The 19,412-nt window shown below is 38.7% G+C and overlaps 1 protein-coding gene across 2 annotated transcripts in view; it reads right to left on the reverse strand.

The window, feature by feature from the left end:
• Positions 1-19,412, reverse strand: part of LOC107716682 (microtubule-associated protein 1B-like) — a 38,713-nt gene that overhangs the window by 7,074 nt on the left and 12,227 nt on the right. The window contains exons 3-5 of one of the 2 annotated variants that reach the window (XM_016523190.1): positions 8,931-9,013; positions 8,616-8,753; positions 934-8,489 (exon numbers count right to left, since the gene is read on the reverse strand). In XM_016523190.1, coding sequence (XP_016378676.1) covers positions 934-8,489; positions 8,616-8,753; positions 8,931-9,013 — 7,777 coding nt within the window. Of the gene's footprint in view, positions 1-31; positions 8,490-8,615; positions 8,754-8,930; positions 9,014-19,412 lie in introns of both variants that reach the window. The other variant, XM_016523189.1, reaches the window with a different exon arrangement.

Raw genomic sequence — 19,412 nt, forward strand, 5'->3', positions numbered from 1 at the left:
TGAGTTGCATGCTCAGAAGTTGCTGATTCTGGTGATTTTGAGGAATGTGCCTCTGTTACATGTTTAGGATGAGAGACATGATCCCTGTCAGATTTAATGCTTGACATATCCTCCTCTGACTTTTCCTCTGCTGATGATGTTTGATCTTGAAGAAACGATTTGGATTCCTCCAAGGGACTGAGAGGAGAAAACCTGGCAAGACTAGATATTGATTCAGATGTTGTTGTAGCAGGTGTTATTCGCTCTGAGACTTCCATGTATTCGTCTTTTTTTAAACATGGTAAATCCATAATGGGCGACTCTTCCTCTTTTAACGATGAGTACTCATATGATATACTGTCTCCATCTGATCTTAGTTGGACACTAGGAATATTAATCAGTGTTTCTAGGCATTCTCCAAGGTGTTGACCCGTTGAATATGAGGCAGATGTTGAAGAAGAGTAACTAAAGGATGAAGATGATGAGTAAGTTGCATCAGACATTGCTGCTTGAGCAACAGCTAGGGATTCAGTCACTTCAGGCTTTTTATCAGATGTCTTTTGTGGTTCATGTTTGTCATCGCTGGGTTTGGGTATGTCATATTGGACTGAACTAGTATCTTGTTTCTTGGACTGTTCATCCTCCATGCTGATTACATCCTTGTGCTCTCCAGGTACTGATAAAGGCTCTGTTGTGGGGGACTTTTTTGAGGATGAATCACCAATTGTTTCTGTCTGTAGATCTTCTGCAGTTGCTCCAGATGCTAAGTGACCAGAAGTATCTTCTTGTTTTGTTTCGAGTGGTTTAGATGCAGTCATGGTATCAAATGCTACTTTGGACTCTTTCTCAGACATCTCTCTGGCACCCTTTTCAATATCCAAGTCACTTGCATCTTCCTCTTCCTCATCCTCATAGTCATCCTCTTCTTCTGCAAATATTTTTTGGCTTCTGACCAAGCATTCCTCAGTCTCCGCACTCACAATCAATGACTTGCTGGAAAGAGAATCAGTTTTGCCAGTGCACTCAAGTGCAAGAACATTGTCATCAACTTTCATGGACTGCCCTGAAGAACCAGGAGTGGCGGTGCTGGGATCTTCAGGTGATAACCTGGCAGCAAGCATGTCCTTTTCAGGTGGTGAGTATCGACCAGAAGAAAACGGGTCACCTTGGCTTTTAGCTGAATCCAGTTTGTTTTTATCTTTGTTACTATCACTTGAGATTGGACTCTCCATTTTGTTCTCATCGGAAGCAGACGTTGATGAAGTTGTTAGGCTCTGAAGATTTTTATCCTGTGATGATGTAAGAATCCCTTGTGGAGGGGAAGCTTCAGTCACATGGGTTTTGGTCGTGTCCAGGTCCTCTGAATGAGGCATTGCCAATGTTTCTTCTCTTTTATGGTCTTTCTCTTGTGTATCAGGTTTTGAAAGGCTGGAAGCAGATGTACATGGCTCTTTATCTGACAATTTAACATGACTTCCATCATCTTTTCCTTGAAGAGGATAATGTGTGTCCTCTTTCTCCTTCTCTTCTCTCTCCAATTTCTCTGATTTGTCTTGCAAATCACTAGAGGCAAACAAGCTTGAACCTGCTGCCGAAGTGGCTTTTCTGTCATATGTAAAACTATTGTCAACAAAAAGATCTGGTCTCTCTTCTCTAACCAATTCTTCCTCTTGGTATTGCTCCTTATTGTCTTGCTCTGAGTAGGCACTGTGGCTGCTGTGAATACTTGAAGTCTGGTAATCAACCTTGCTGAAAGACACTGGCTCATCATCACTTTGTTCCTCTACTGAACAAGCAGCTCCAAGCAAAGTGGCCTGACTTGTTTTTCTATTGTCATCTAAATCTCTATCCAGACTAGGGTACTGGTCCTCTTCCTCTCTTCCTCTTTCAGTGTCTTTTGAAATGGGCTTTTCATACGGCTCATATTTAGAGGCTTCAAAGCTTTCTTTTTCCACTTCATAAGTCATCTTGTCATCAGATTTCATTCTCTCGCTATCAGTCTTTTCAGCACATTTTTCATCTGCACTGCCAGTCTTTTGAAAATCAGAATGTAACTCTAACCCTGGAGAGGTAACCTCTCGTTCTCCTTCCCTTTCCCTCTCAGCCTCCTTCTCAGGTTTTGCAGCTTCCTTTGAAGAGAGCAATGTTTCATGTTGGTCATCCTCACTTGCCTGACTGTCAGAGCTGGGCAGTGTGATACTTGTTGGTTTGCTCTCAGTTAGAGTCTCTGAGACAGCTTTAGTACTTGTATCTGTAGTAGAGGGTGTAAGTGATGTGGTATTTACCTTAAACTCCTCTGGTTCAGGTGATATTCCACTGGAATCTCTAGTCAACACTTTTTCATCTAAATGGGCCACAATTTCCTCTTTTTTCATACTTGTCTCAGGTGGTTGTGCAGAACTGCTTGCCATTGGTTCTTCAGACTTCCAAAGTTCCACTGATAATGGTCTTGAACCAGCCCCTCCCATACAAACAGCATCTCCTTCATCCTCCTCAGTGCTTTCATCTTCATCTGAAAATTTGGTTTGAAATGTAGTTTCAAAGGTTGACTTGGTGTCTTTTGTTTTGTCCACAGTTGAGGAGGCTTCTTCAATGAATTTTTCTTTATAATCTAAATTTAATTTGAATCCAATGTCTGACGGTGAGAAAGTATCTGTTTCATGTAATGATATGTCTTGTTTGATATCTCCTTTAGGTTCATCTTTCAATTCCACTTTTTCTTCACAACTCAGATCTGAGGTCTCAAACATTTGTTCTGAAGATTCTACCAAAGATTTCTGTTTGCCTCCCAAGTCCATTTTGGTGTCAACTGACACCAATTTTGATGCATCTTCTATCATTATTTTCTCCTCAGGCTCTTTGCTTACTTTCGAATCAGTTGTTTTATCTTCTGCAATGGGAAGATCTCTTTTCTTCAGTGTGTCTACAGTATTGTGTTCTGATTTTGAATCCACAGTTTTTGATTTTGTTGGAATCTGTTCTGGCCTTTCTTCCACAGATATTGCCTTAGGTTCTTGTTTTGTGTCAGATGGCACATCTGTTGCCATACTTGGTTGAGGTACTTTAGTTACAGTCTCTTCAGTGTGTTTTTCTTCATACTGTTGGTCGCTTTTAGCAGCGGCACTCTCAGATACTGATTGATCTGTAGATATCTGAAGTTGAGTATCCTCCACACACTTATCTTTAGATTCATACGGTTTTGGGGAAATGTCTTCAAACTCAACTGGTTGTTCAGATTTGACAAATATGCCTTTGCTTATTTCATCCGCTTTAGCTTGCATATCTTCTTTTTCTGGTGTTATTGGCTGGGGTTCACTCTTCACTTCAGAATCAAGCGCAGATTTAGAAATAGTAAGCTTATCTGTTTTTTCATAAGTCTGACATTCTATAGACTCTTCATCTGGTTTGCTAGTTAGCTTCACTAACTCTTTGTTTTTCTGGTCCTGATCATCTTTAGAAGACAAATCTGATTTCTCAGATTCAGACAGGAAAGCTTGACCTTGGCTCAATTCTGGTGGTTCATCTTTAGGTTCCGGGACGAATATTGGTGAGGAATCCATTTTGTCTGAAATGGAAATTTGTGTTTTGGATATAGTCTCCTCTACAGTTTCCATATCTTGGCTAGTTTCATCTGTGTATTGTGAAATTACGGAATGTGTTATTTGAGGCTCTTCTTTGTATGATACATCTGCTTTTTCTAAATGTTGTTTGGTTTGATTTTCTTCCAATAGCTTCTCCTTCAAGTCTTCATCTTGTTTACTAGTAATTTCAGTCTCAACTGGAGTTGCCTCTAATATATTAGATTTCATCTCTTGTGCTGACATCCCTTTAGATTCTTGATCAACTTTAGCAGACATATCCTTCTCCATAATAGACACTTCTACATGCATCTCTGTAGACTGAACATCTGGTTTCGAGAGGGAAATTTGCTCTTGCATCACAGATTTTACTTTCTCTACATTTGTATCCCTAGAGTCTTCATGTTCTTTGGCAGCTGGAATCATTTTATCATATGTCAGTCCAGCCTCACTTTTACTTTCTAACTTTTCTTCATCTTTAAAGGTAACATCTGTTTTTTCACTTAACTGTTGTATTTGAGATTTGAGGCCATCTGTGTCTTCCTTAAATGGGCTTATACAGACGGATGAATCAGTTTCCTCTAAAGCCACCTGTTCATGTGTAATATCAGTTGATTCAGATTTCTGCTCAGAGGTATTTTCCGGTTTAGTTGTCATATCTGTCTCTGCTGTGTCTTGTGTCTCCATAAATGTTTTGGCTAATTCATGAGATGTTGATGTTTCTGCTTTGATGTCTGGGCTTTCTATGGACTGACAGGATATATCAGTCAGATCTTTCTCTTTGGATTCCTTGTCTAATTTAGACGATATTTTGGCTTTCTCTGACTGAATTTCTTCTTCTTGTTTCTCCTGTTTTTCTATCTCGGAACATTCCAGAACTGCTGGAAAACTCTTATCTTGAAACTGTTCTTCATTTGCATTTTTCTTATCAAAATCCTCTTTAGATGGCAATGCTGCTTTTTCTGGTTCTGATATTACATCACCTTTATCTGTAACCTCTGCATACTTTAATAATTGGTCGTTCTCCTTATGCTTCCCTTCAGCATCATCTCTCTCACCCTCCTTTTCTTTCTCCTCTTTTTTCTCTTCATGTGTGGACAATTTTAAATCACAAGTTTCTTCAACGTCATGATCATCAGATAACTTGCTATCTTTACCCTCAAGAATTACAGCCTTGCTGCTCTCTTTTAAGTCCTCTTCAACTTTGCCCTTCTTCTCAACACTTGGATCAGGCATTGCCTTTGTATCACTTATTTCTTTTAATGGTAGAACTGGTAGACTTTCTTTTTTAGCTGGCAAGTCATCAACAAGTGGAGATGGTACAGAGGTTGCTTCCTGGATTCTCTTCTTTTCTTCCTCCTCTGCTTGAGGTATTTCTTTCTCATCTAAAACACCAGGTTTTTGTTTTGCACTCTCCTTTTCAGATTTAATTTCAGCGGGGCTAAGTGGCACTCCTGGTTCTTGATGAGTCTCTTTAAGGAGAACTTTATCCTTCCCTTCCACATGTGACATTCTGAGGGGAGAATGAGATGCACTAGGTGGTCCAGAATGTGTAGGAGAAGCCATTTTTACAGTGCTGTCATCAGGGCTAATGCATCGGTCTTCCACATCTGGAAAAACACTAGCTTCAGTAACGGGAAGCTTAGAAACACTGTGCGATGGGGAGGAGAGTATTGTTTGTGCTTCAAAAGATGAGTCCTCCCTAGAAGGTGATACTGATACCTTCTCCATCTCAGGTGGTGAGGATTTTTCAACAGATGAAGTATCAGGAGCTAAAGGCACGGGACTTTTGGGTTTGTCCATTTCTTTCTCCTTGTGTTCAAGTTTATCAAGTGAGGCATATGCTACTTGTAACTTTCCAAGTGAAATGTCAACATTTGGTGTTTTATCCTCATATTCATCCTCCTCTTCATCACCGTAATGGGCGGCCATCTCAATTCCCTCGGTTTTGCCTTCTAAGGGAAGTGGTGGAGATTCCTCAGAGGGAGATGATTTGAAACACTTGTCTTCCTCCAAGGAGGATGTTGGTGAGATGGTTCCAGCTGAATGTAGGTAGTCTTTTCCTTGGGTGGCCTCAGTCTGGGTAACCGGTTGAACTGTGTCCAAGACTAGGGAACTTTTTCCAGTGTCTTCTGTCTGAGGTGCTGTGGCGGATGCCACTGACTGATCTTCTGCAAAGGAAGTGGGTAAAGAAGACAGTTTGTCATACTCCGTTATAGACGTTGCTGAAGAAACATGTTCCTCTTCAGCTAATGGCGCTGCAAATATACTGGTGTAGATGGAAATAGGTGGCTCCTGTGCACCAATCAATACTTTGCCTGTTCCATTGCCCATTGCAGCGGCTTGCATTTCTCTCATTCCATGGATGGCATCAAAGGAGCCTGGTTGGTCTGGGACCGAGACGTCATAGCTACCAACCTCATATTGAAGGTGTGGTATCCTGTCCTCTGCTTCTTCATGGATCTCCTCATCTGAGATGGTCTGTTCAGTCTCAGAGTAACCTGGGATGGTTTCATCCTGAATATATGACAAGTTTTCTGCTGCTGCAGCTCCTTGGGCTGTAGAGGTAATACCAGCTGTAACACCTCCAACATTTGACAAGTATGCATCCTCTTCTTCCTTGACTTTTTCAGCAGAGATATCTTTTATTTCTTCATCTGCAATGGCATCCAAATCCTCTGCCTCCTCTAGCTCAGCTTTTTCAATCACATCCTCTTCTTCAAACTGCTCCTCTTCAGCTTCAGTCTTTCTTTCCTCCACTTGTTTTTGCTTCTCCATTTCCTCAACTTCATGTTTTCTGTCCACTCCCTCTAAGTCTTTAGTTTCCTTTATTGCCCCTTCATCCTCTTCATCTCCTATTCCCATGTCTTCCTCCTCCTCCTCTATCTTCTTTCTAACAGGCTGTGTCTCAACCTCTTCCTCATCTTCATCTTCAATTGCAGCACCCTCATCCTCAAATTTCTCTAATTCTGATGTTTGGGGCTCATCCTGTTGTTCTTTCACTTCTGCTGACGGCACCTCTTGGATTTCTGCTGATGGCGCTGCTTCTTTTTCTGTAGCTTTTTGTTCCACAATATCGGTTTCTGTAACATGATCTTGTTCTTGCTCCTCTGCTACATCATCATCTCTTTTAGCTGGTAATCCGGAGACAGTAAGGGCACTTTTAGGGGCTTCAGAGTGATCTGTCATTTCAGTGGGTCTCATTTCATCAAAGTCTTTTGTTAAATCTTCTGGAGTAGATGGAGCAGATATTACTTTTCTTGTCCCATTCTCCGGTTTCTCAGGTTCAATCTTCTCAGCCACTGGTTCTGCCACAATTCTTGCACTCTCTAACTTGGCAGTTGTAGGTTTGCTCTTTATTGTTTTGGGTTTCCCTTGGGTTTTGGCCTTGTGGAGGGTCTTCCTCACCTCTGGTGTAAAAGGTTTCAGGTCAGGTTTAGTTATTTTTCTCAGTTCAGGTTTTAAAGTGTCCTTGGTTTTAACCTTTTTCTCATCTTTTTTCACAGCATCATCTTTTTTAATTTCACGTTTTTCTTTCTTAACTTCCCTCTTTTCTTTGTCTTTCTTTTCATCCATTTTGGACACCCTTTCCTTGGGGTGTTTTTTCAGTGATTTCTCCTTCAATAATTTTTTCTTTTCTGTCACTTCTGTTTTTGGTTTCAATGGCTTGGTGTGCTTCTTTTCTTCTTTTTTCTCAATTTTGTTCTCGTTGACAGAGTCACTCTTCATTTCGACAATGGATACATCCTCATGCTCGTCGGTTTCTTTCTTAAAAGGCTTAGCTGGTGCTTGAGTCTTGGGAGATGATTTGAGACTTTCTTTGCTGTCAGTTCTTTGCTTTAGCTTTGTTTGTTTTACTGCTGAAGGTGAAATGCCAGAATTAATGTCTTTTTGGGTGGCTACCGGATACCGCAAGAAATCAAGGTGCTTCAACTTTTCAAGCCCTTCAAGGATTTTGTTCTGCGGTGCATTTCCAGGGAACAAAACTCTGATGATTTTTTCTGTAGGGTTGGCAGGGAGCCATACAACGAGAGCAGTAATAGATGTCAAATACGGGACAGATATTTCTCCCTCTTTTCCATTGGGAAGCACTATCCCTGTCTTGGCCTTGCTGTTACCTGCCCACTTCTGCATGAGGAACTGCATTTCCTTACTGTCCTTAACAGGGTTCAGGACAAACATGTCTAACCTGCCCACACCCATCTTATGAAAAAGAGTGATGGGCTCGATGGTATTGCTAACCACTCGAAAAAGAGGCTCAGGCTTAATTCCTAGCTTGTTGAGGTATTGCAATGTAAGAGAGGCTTCCTCAATGCTTCGCTTAACTTTCAAATTCGATTCTGATGTGCGAAGCTTCTCAGGTACATTGAAGAACACAACTCCGAGCTCGGGTGATATCAGGTTCTTCATCCAATCACTGTAGGTGGTTGAGCCTTGAGACTGTTCTTCTTCCTGTTCTGCAACCTTCCTTTGAAGTAGTCCATTGATTCCAGGAAGATTATCAGCACCAATATGGGTAAGAAGGATAGAATCAATACGATCTAAATGTCTGACAAGCTTCCAGAAGCATGACCTTCTGTCAGAGCCACCATCAATCAGAATGTTAAAACCATTGACGGCAAAAAGTGCAGAATCCCCCCGTCCACCAGGAAAAATGTAGCAGCAAGGCTTTGACAGCTTTAGGAATCCTCCAGAGGTTGGAGGCTCAAGAAGGTCAAATGGGGATGGTACATCCACAGTCTCAGATATGTATTCGGTAAACTCAGTGACTCCCTCCATCTTAGGGAGTATGGGCTCTGGATTCAGCCTATAATTCAGCAACTCCCTAATGCGTTGCTGTTGCCCCAGAGAGCTCCAGCCTGCCTCACCACGGCAAGACACAGTCAGTGATGCCCACTGTCCAGAGCTGGCTTTAACCAGCAAATTACTGACCTACGTGAGGAAAAGAAGTCCAAAATTAGTCAAGATATACAAACACACACACACATACACACACATACATATATATATATATATATATATACACAATTTAAATACAGTTATATTATCTAAACTTACCCCAGGATCAGCAAACACACGTGAGAAGGTTTGATGACTGAACACTCCAGTTTGGAGAACCAGGTCACCTTGGTCAGAACTCTGCCCACTCAGGACCAGTAGCTTGTGCACAGCAGGGTCAGATACAAGACAATGGATCTAGGACATAATAAGAGACAAAAAGAGCATTTAAAACACATTAGTCTATTAGAGTCAGTCTGTTTGCAGCAAGGTTATACTTCAACAAGGTTATTCAGTCTAACATCAAACCTATTATTTATCTTTATTAGAAACATACAGCATCTTGTCCATAGAGTTTTTCTTTAAATAACTTACCTCAGAGATAACGGTATCTTCTGATGGGTTCACCAATACAACCGTTTCAAGAACATCACTTTTGTGGTGCAGAGTCCTTTGACCTGAAAGAAATACATATCGTTGATATTAAGTTACAAATATCTATTGCGACTACACTCATTGAGTCTATTTACGATTTGTAAATCATTTAAAACAGATGCAGCATAAAGATACACACTAGTTGAAGGTCATCCTGTAACGAAAGAAACTCATACAGAAAGTGAAAAGACAGAATATGCAGGGTCAGACAGCTCTCAGATTCCATCAAAAATATCTTCATTTGTGTTCCGAAGATGAACAAAGGTCTTACGGGTTTGAAACGACATGAGGGTGAGTAATTAATGACAGAATTTTCATTTTTGGGTGAACTATCCCTTTAAGAGAAATGACTGTGCTTTCTAATGGCTTTTCAAAAAGTGTTAAGCTACTGCTACAATAATTTGAAGTAGTTAAACTACATTCAAGCTAATCTTTTGTAATAGTAGTTAGCAGAACTACTAACTACAATGAAGAGCAAAATCTTTTTTAAATGTATAACTATACAATATAAAATGTAATGATTATAATTTAATCAGAGCTGTACTTTTCTTACACAAAAACAATGAAAGTTTGAATGAATGGATAAATAGGGTGATAACATCAAATTTGATTTAATAAATGTACAATAAATATAATAATAAAATAAGAATGTTCCTTAGTTATAACTTAATCTAGTATATAATTTAATCAAAAACACAGTAAGAAACTAAATATGCTGTTATAAAGAAGCTTGGAACGATATGAAAGAATTTGATTTAGAATTAATTTTTTTTTATTCTGTTCATGTACTGCCTGAACTGATTCACCTGAATAAATAACTGATTCACACTTCAAGATGAACCGATTCACTAAAATGAATCACACTTCAGGACGAACCAATTTACTACAATGAACCAGACCTTCCAGCGCTACATATGAGTGAAAGTTGTTTAGGATGAAATGATTTAGTAGAACAAATCAGGCTTTCCAGTACTACATTTGAGAAAGAGCTCACTTGGCGATGAATTTGCATGTGCAATACAATTTGACATTCAAAATACAATATGACTGTTGGTAATAGCTTCACTAGAAAAGGTTTGCTACTTTACTAGAAAAGTTTAGCTACTTAATTAGTTGTTCCCCCAAACTTTATGCCAGACCAGTCTTCTGAAAAAAAGGAAACACTCATCTAAATGATTTAGGAAAACTTATTCGGGAATAGGGCTAAATGCTACCATAACTCACTGAAATGCACAGTAGCCAGAGCGTAATCCTTTAAAGCATGTTCCTTAACAACATTGCATTGATTTGTTCATTTGAAAGTCAATTATAGCAGCCATATGATTGATTACTGTTTGAATGCCCCTGCAGCAGGAGTAACACTGAAAGGCATAGCTATCACTCACATCAATATTCATTCATTTAGAAAAGGACTCCCAAGATGTACAGAACAGCATATTCACAGCTAAACGACAACCTTAGTGCAATGTATTTCAAGGACAGTCCTGCAAGAATCCTGTTAATGAGACATCATGTATGTTTGGATTACAGTCACAAGTAAGGGGTTTAGAGTTTTAAGTGTAATTTACGATAAGAGGATATCCAGGCTAATAAGAAAAAAAATCACATGACACAAATGCAACACAAGTCTTTATATCATCTCAAAAGTCGAGTCCAAACACATTTATCCTGTGTTTTCAGTTATATAAAGAATGTTATAAGGGCAGGGTGTATTGAGGAATTAGTGGGATAATCAAAGAGCTGCTGAACGCAGCACGACTGGGGTTTGGACCAAGCTGGCCTAAGCCCAGCCTTGCTTCTATGAGCCAGATGGTATGAGAAGGAAGTACAGAAGTGAAAGTACAACATATGTGAAGACTGGTAAGACAGATTTCACCAGGACGCACTGAATTCAAATAATACGGGCTGCCACGGAAACTAGTAGCTCCGACCCTGCTGCCCTTTGCAAAGTGACAAAGTACAAAGAAAAGAGGGAGGTATGAAAGTCTCAGGCACTGCAGTTGCTCTCCCTTAGGCACAATGCCCAGAGCTACATGGGTCTATTGGCTTTGTAATGAATGCATTGTGTGCTTTGTTGTTGTTTGATGAAAATCTTAGGAAGAGGCAGAACTCTGAGAATTAACAAATGTCGGTGATAAAAATGACATTTTTTAAACTCTGTCTAGACAGTCAGAATTAGCTGAAAAAAATGTTGGAGGAATAAGAAAAATAACAAATTAATAAAAATGTTACATTTAATTTCATTTATAAAAAAATATATAATAATAATTCCAGAAGAGTTTTTACAAACCTGTTAACAAAAATAAATTTATTCAGTGGCATTTATATTATAATTAGCTTAAAAATAATAATTCCTGTATTGACATATTTTGTATTGAAACAGGAATATTTGGCAGGACGCAAAGGGTTCATCACTTTTTAAAAATAATCAGTTAGGCTTTAGTTACATCAGAACCATGAACCATGATTTGCTTCTCACATATGGCATTGGGGGGTGGGACATTCTCACCCACCCACTCTCACCTCTCACTCTCTAGGTACTCATCCTAGAGAGTATTTGATTGGACAGTATAAATTGTAATGCAGGATGAGTCATACATTTTTATTCATTTTAATTTTTTTCTGGAAAAGAAAGACTGTACATTTTCAAATGGGCTTAAAAACCACAAAACTCCTTTGCCATTTTAAATAAACAGTTTGCAGAGCGGTGTGTTCAGCCAGCTTCCAGTTTCCACTACTCCCTTTGGAAATTTTCCACAGTCGCTAAAGAATGGGAAAGAATGTAGCATTGTAACAGTAGTCCAAGTCCAAGGTATCCAGTGAATCCGTTAAAGAACAAGCAATTTCATAACCACGGATTATTAATTAATGACCATTTTTATAGCACAAACACCTTAATCACATTAGCATCGTAAAACACTAAGTCATTTTTAAGAAGGTCTCAGTGTAGAGATCCAGTCCTACCTCACCTGACCTGCTTGATATAAATATCTGCTCATGAACTTCAAAAATGAGAGCACTCTGTTAAAATAAGCTCAAACAGTGCAATGGTAGAAGACAGACCAAGCATCAGCGCTGCTCCAGATATTTTGCTCTAGATATGGTCACCCAAGAGATTGAGGCCTGTGGAAGTTTGGGAACAGAATCGCCTCATCTGAGCATCTAAAACAGTCACTCATGTCACCGTCTTGTGTGCTTTTGGAAGCAGATAACCTTGTGAACGGCACATCTTGCTGTAGTGCACTGTATTAGCAACACTAAATCTGTTTGTCCCAGTGGAATAAGCCATTTAATTCCCATTTCATGTACAGCTGACACAGAGGTTGTGCAATGTTATGGCATTTCTTTTTATTTAAAATGCAAGATGAACTTTCATTAAGCATGAAGCACCACAGGTGTTTGTTGTTATCTAAAGTACTGTAGCTAACTAGCTTTTCAGAATGGAGGGAATTAATGTTACTTTTGAGGGACTTATTGTAATCCCATAAATGTTTAATCAATCCAGTCTTAGTCCAGTGCTCTGGTTGAGAGAAGTATGATAGGAAACTTAAAAAATCCATTAAAGTAATACTCAGATTTTTATAAATTACACCGCTAGGCGCCATCATTCCTGCAGATGAGCAATTTCTGCCACTGTACATGATTTAAGTGCTCTATACACTCTATAAAGCCCTAAAACAACACTAACACAAGCTGCCCAATATTTCTTCGGACTCTTGACGCTCCCTGTTGCATCTACACAAGAAGCGAATGCCCTAGTTTCTTCTTGTAATCCTAGTCCTGTGATTTGGCAATGCTGAATGATTCTGCTGTTAAGCATATTAAAGCCTCTTTTATCACGGATGTGTCACTGAATCTCAGACAGCCACCTGGGTAAAGGAGTGCAGGAGTGCATGTTGTGCTTTTATGCCTCATTTGCATGGACCATTTCTGATTTTAACTATTATACTGGCAATACTGATTCACAGAACTCAAAAATAGTAATGTCTAATAACTAGCACAATAAGATAGCAGTCTATAACTTGATAAAAGACATAAATGAAGCTGCATATGCAATCAAATTAGCCTAACATTATTTATGTACATACAAAATATAGAATAATTAGGGCTAATCATTCAAATCTAAATCAATCAATTAAAATCAATATAAATAAATTTCAGTTCGTGAATTGTGAAAAGAGCACATTAGGTAGGCCATATGTGGGCTACAGAGGAAGCAAGTTTTAAAGCAATAAAAAGGGGATGAGAAGATTGTTGGTGCTGTACCACTGTTTCCTTGGGGGCCAGAAAACTCCAACCTAAGCCTGAGCCAACTATGAGATCATGCCAACCCACAGCCCGTTCATTAGCAGTTGAAGCCACATCATTGTGGTCCTGAATAAGGGCTGGATGTTTCTCCAACACTGACGAGACTCCACAACACTGCGGCATTTCACAACAACGTCCTGGTCTCACAAAGATGTCTTATCATTCTATACATAATATGGCCACTTAAATTTGACATTTTAATAGGCAGGAATGAAAGAACAATAAAGAAAAGCATTAGATCTTGAAGAAACTAGAAGCTTGATAAGTGCATCTTTTAATCCTGATAACTGGCCTTATTGTGCAAAGATATAATATATACCCAGCACACTGGTGGGTAGGCAGTCCAAATAAAGGAAAATGTCATATGTACACACCAAGTGATGCACCAAGTTATGAAAATACACATGCTGAGATGTTAATAACATGTTTAAGCTGCAATATAGAGGAGTGCTTATGAAAGCAGGTAGAAAGCAGTAGAAATAGCGGATCTAAGAGAGGACATGGGTCTGTTCTGAGTCAACATCTGCTCTGAAATATCAGTGTTTCCACAGTCCTTTAACCAGATGAATAACAGACAGCTTATGGGTGGATCTGAAAACATATGCATCTAATCATAACATTTGATGGTACATAAATAGATCTAAAGTATTCATGTTGTCATCTTTCAAATCAAAGTATATAGTAGGTAATTTTTAATGGAACAAAACGCACAATGTGACCTGTTTCATGTATAATTCATTTAACATTAGAATAAGATATTCAAATGATTATTAACAAATAAAAGTACTCAAGGCCTTCCGAAGTTACATGAGCAGAGCCAGATAGTATGCTGTTAATTAAGCCTATGATAAATCTTTTTGCTCTAAATATTATTCAGCCTTTTGAAGAGATACTGTTAAAAAGAGTGGTTGAATTTTTTATTTGAAAACTTAATATTGTGTACTACAGTGACTGCATATAAATGAACAATTGTCCATTTAACCTCAAGACATGCCCAATTACCTATAAGCTAATTATGATTAAAATGATTGTAATTCATAAAAAATTATAAATTTGCAATTCCTGAAAATGATGATAAAGTACTTTTTATAATGACCGCTAAATTATACTGTAGACATTGTCCATCGTGGCAACAACAGTGTGCTACTTTTATGTCTCCCGTACAGCTCATAATCTCTATTTTAAAGGGGTCATATGATGTGATTTCAAATTTTCCTTTCTCTTTGCCCCTTCGGCGCGCATGCTGACCCTATACAGTCTATGATGCTGACAAATAATGCTGACTCACAGACTGTAAGTACGTTTTCATATTTAAAGGATTTGCCACTGACGATTCAAACGCGAGTTTTGAGCAGTGCTTGTAGCGCTTGTTGTTTGTCGTTTCTCCGATCACAAATGATGTGACACGATGCAACGCAACGCGTAAAAAGACAGTATAAGTCATTCATTATAATTAGTAATTATGTCCCCACTGGATGCAACAAATGCCTAGTTTATAATGGGTTTTACTGGATTTGTCTCGTCGCGCCAGGACACGGCATCACAGTATGGTAAGGGGCGTAACATTTCCGTCACACACACACGGAATTCGGCCAATCACAACGCACTGGATAGCTGGCCAATCAGAGCACACCTCGCTTTTCAGACCGATGAGCTTTGTAAAAATCGATGCGTTTCAGAAAGGCGGGGCATAGAGGAGAAACAATAATGTACAGTATGTGGAAAATAATGTGTTTTTTTAACCTTAAACTGCATAAACACATTTCATTACACCAAATACACAAAATAATGTTCTTTTTTAGCAATGTCATGTGACCCCTTCAATATTAACGCAAGCTAACTAATTGCCGCCATCTTAGAACTTAAAACAGTTATTGCTACATAAAACCGCGGAAATAAAACTGAGCATAAAACCATACTGCTTAGAAAAACATGGAACCAATAAGAGACATAAAGAAATCAGATAATGTTTAAGTTAGCCAGTCATAAAAAAAATAAATCCAAAAAAATAAGTCCTGATGCCTGGGTTTGTTTTATGTTACATGATTATTTTATGTTATCATACTTTACATATTGGGTGGCAATGTCTCATGCATTATTAATAAATTAAAGATGTATTATTTAGCTCAAGCTTACATTTAACTCCCAGATTACAGATGCTATCATTCCACATTCCCAATATCCAGTCCTGCTGCAGTAACATTTCACACAAAGAACTGTACCAAAGAAACAACATTTAACACAGAAAGTCTCCTAAGACAATGTGTATGATTAATAAACAATGAGGTAAAAGATCTTAAACCAGAACAAGTGACAATTTAGACAGGCCAATTTAGATCACAGTGATTCAACAGCAGGGGAGGAATTCTCACTGCAGCACTACAAAGAGAGGGTGATCCTCCCACACTGAATTTGCAAGCTCCCAGGGATGATGGCCGTTTGTGCACTCACCCACATACCCACCAACACAAATGCCCTTCAAAAGACTGAATAAAGACTGAAATATGTCACCAAAGGGTGAGTTTGAAGCAAATGGGAGCATCATCATATCACCTCGCTGTGACCGTGAGCAGTTCACAGCGAGAGCTTGTGACATCACATCTCAGTTTCAGCACATTTAACACAACTCATGTCTGCGCTTTCATGCAGGTCAACCGCACTTTCATCAAAACCATTCAAATTCCCTCTATACTGAAAGCTGCTTTATTACAAACTTAATGAGCAGGTGCCATGAGCCGTTACATAAAGTTCTACCGGTATACATTTAAATTGGCTAATGAGCTGACTCAGTATAAATGCTCAGAGTAAACAAGTAAATTCGATTTTAATGGTTTATTTTGACCGCAGCAAGCAATCATTCCAGTTAAATGTTTGAGGAAAAAGATAAGAACAATACTGCGTGCCTGTCTAAGAGATTAATTTGTAATTAAAAGTGCTACAGTCCACAGATGGGCACCTGCCACTTAAGTTGTGTCCCTTTCCACTGAGTAATCCACCAATGAGAGGTTGTTTGTCTCAACTGACCGTTCCTAAATCTGGAAGGATTATCCAGTAAATCCAAAGTTGAGTTGCTAATATTTTCTAGGTTGGACCATTCATTTGTGTTGTCCATGGAAACTAGGTCTAAAATGGCTGTTCCTTTCTCAGCATTTTCCAATGTCAAACGGAACAAAGCACGAGTCACTTTGGTAAAGCCCAAGCACCCAATCGCCCTTGTCTTTAATAGCCCATTTTTACTCTGTAGCAGATGGACGTGCCTTTCAGTGTCCTAACATTGAGCCTCACATCAATGATATCATGAAAGCTTAATAAAGATTCTCTCTAAAACCTAATAACACAGCACACTGCCACAAAACAAGACCAATTAAATAAGATTATAGATTTTAAAGGAAATTACATCTCATATTAAGACACTCAAAGTAAAGCAGGTCCACTAAACATTCTGCACCTCTACCATACTTTGCTTTAGGCTACTACCAGTACCAATGGGACAATGACTCAGCAGCTAATGCTGTTAGACCCACTGATGTCAGTGGGTGTTTCTCTATATAAGAATCCCACCCAGACAGCTGCATCAGAAAAGAGAACTAAGGAACGACTGAATCATTTCAGCACTGAGCTGACAAACAAATTTACTTAAAATAGCCCCCAGTATCTCCTCAAAAGCTAACAATAGGGCCTTTCGCACCGCGGGAACCTTTTCATAGTACCAGAACTAATTGTGGAACTACCCACTTTTTGGCGTGTTCGCACCGCCGGAACTGGGTGCGGTTTTAGTACCGGACTGCCTTTTCGAGAACCAAATTAGCTCCTACTCCGGAGCAGGGTCTAACCAGCACAACTGGTACTAATCGCGACGCAAGTAGACATTGATTGGCCAAACGCGTACGAAAACGCCCTCACCCACCATGATTTAAAACGCTGTGTAAACATACTGTAAACATTGTGTCAACTTATTTCGCAAGTATGGAGAACAGCGATAGATGGACGGACGCTGAAGTGCAGGCACTTGTAGCAAATGTAGCACTGCCAGTTGTCGTTGGAGATTCTTAGTCCTCCTTTCCGTTCTTTCAATCGCTTTACGTATACGTCAACTTTCCATGTCCATTATTGTGAAACCCGCGAGACGCAACAAAAACACAGCTCCCATCACAGCGTCCTCCATCCTCCTGTTGTTAATGTTCTTCTTCTTTGTTTCTGTTGTTGAACGCCACGCACAAATGACGACGCTGTCGACCGGCTTACGTCACTTCTTAGTACACACTCTCGGTGCGAATGCAACCCTTTAAATAGTACTGGGAAATAGTTCCCGCAAAATCGTCCCAGTACTTTAGTACTGTACCTTTAGTTCTGGAACTAAAGCGGTGCGAAAGGCCCTAATCAATTGATTTGGTTGATTTATGTTTTTTGTACTCCTATGATATAGATAAGTTTAGAGCAAAACAACTGAACATTACTACTAATATCAGCTGTGCCGAATGAAGCAAAGAGTTGTTTTGTGGGTTTAATTGGCTTCCACAATGATATTCAAACATGGAGCGAGTCATCCATTTAGTCATTATTTTTCATGAATGGTCCTTAAGCAGCCAGATGTGCAAATGTTTTGCAAACAGAGAGAGAAGGGGGAAAGAGAGAAAGAGTCACAGATAGCAATGCTGAGTCATGGAGCGGCAAACGAATCAGTGGCTGTTAAAACCTACTGACAAGCTGGACAGCATTTTGGGGCATCATAATCATGGATTGCTAATTGTTTATGAATGTATCAAGATTTTGTAGAATTGTATATTATTGAATTATTATAGTAAATAATAGCCTGAACTTAGTGGAATCACTGTTTAAGGGGAAAAAAAAAAAAAGATTGGTAGAGGTGACTGTCAAAACTGAAAAAAAAAAAAAAATCTGAACTGATTACCCAGGCAGCATTATAAAAAAAGTGATGTGACATGTGGCCAAGTATGGTGACCCATACTCGGAATTAGTGCTCTAACATTCTATAAGTTCCGTAGAATGCTGTCGATGAATGCATCTTACTAGATTTTGAGACCGAGCCAACACTTTGCATTATTTTGGTTGTAATTTTATTGGAATTGTAGAACAAATGAGTCTTTTGAGTAAGTTCTTTTTAGTCAATCAAAAACATACTGCAGGACCAGTGCAGTCTGATTCTCAAAGAATGACTCTTTTGAGTCGGTTCTTTTTAGTGAATCAAAACATACAACGCGACCAGTGCAGTCTGATTCTCAAACGAATGACTCTTTTGAGTCGGTTCTTTTTAGTGAATCAAAACATACAACGCGACCAGTGTTGTCTGATTCTCAAACGAATGAATAATTTGAGACGGTTCTTTTTTTTTATCAAAACATAAAGCGGTTAATAATAATAAAATTTAAAAAAGTCAGTCGGAGCGGTTGTTGAATTCAAATGACTCGTTAATAAACCGCAAATTTTAATTTGTAATTAAATGTTATGCTATTATGAACTAATAATGAACTAATAAGTGTGTGTAATATTATATTTAGTAAGGCTAATAAGACTTCAAACAGTGCATTTACTGTCTGTCGCCTAAAGATATGAGTTTTATTGGAATCTGTGGTATTTTTGGAATTAACTGAAATGTTACCATATTTTCCTTTTTTATTTAATATATAGTTATGTAAAATATTTTGCGTTTAATTAATTTAAAATATCTGTGAAACCTACGTTTCTATAAACATATCTTTCGCAATAATATTTTGTGCAAATCTACGATCTGCACCACCAATAATACAATTTCTTGTCCAATTTTTTTCTTCTACAAAAATAGGCTACTAAAAGATTCGTTAATAAACAAGAATCGTTCAAATAATTACACCAACTCTAACATGAACATTCCTAATTATACCTCAAAACTTTTGAGCATAGCCTATATTCCTCCAGACAAAGACGTACACGTTTAGCATCTTAACACAGCCTCCCTAAAATATCTGAATGTAGAAGTGCATGCGTCATGCAGCAAATAATCACTTCTCGTGGTCATTTAGCACAAGCACAAAATAATAAAATAACGAAACCACTTCAAATACATACTGACAAACGCACAAATAATTTCACAACCTGTTAAATTATATATATATA

Source organism: Sinocyclocheilus rhinocerous, unplaced genomic scaffold (assembly GCF_001515625.1).
Source record: "Sinocyclocheilus rhinocerous isolate Xijiao unplaced genomic scaffold, SAMN03320098_v1.1 scaffold1201, whole genome shotgun sequence".
NCBI classification, from domain to species: Eukaryota; Metazoa; Chordata; class Actinopteri; order Cypriniformes; family Cyprinidae; genus Sinocyclocheilus; species Sinocyclocheilus rhinocerous.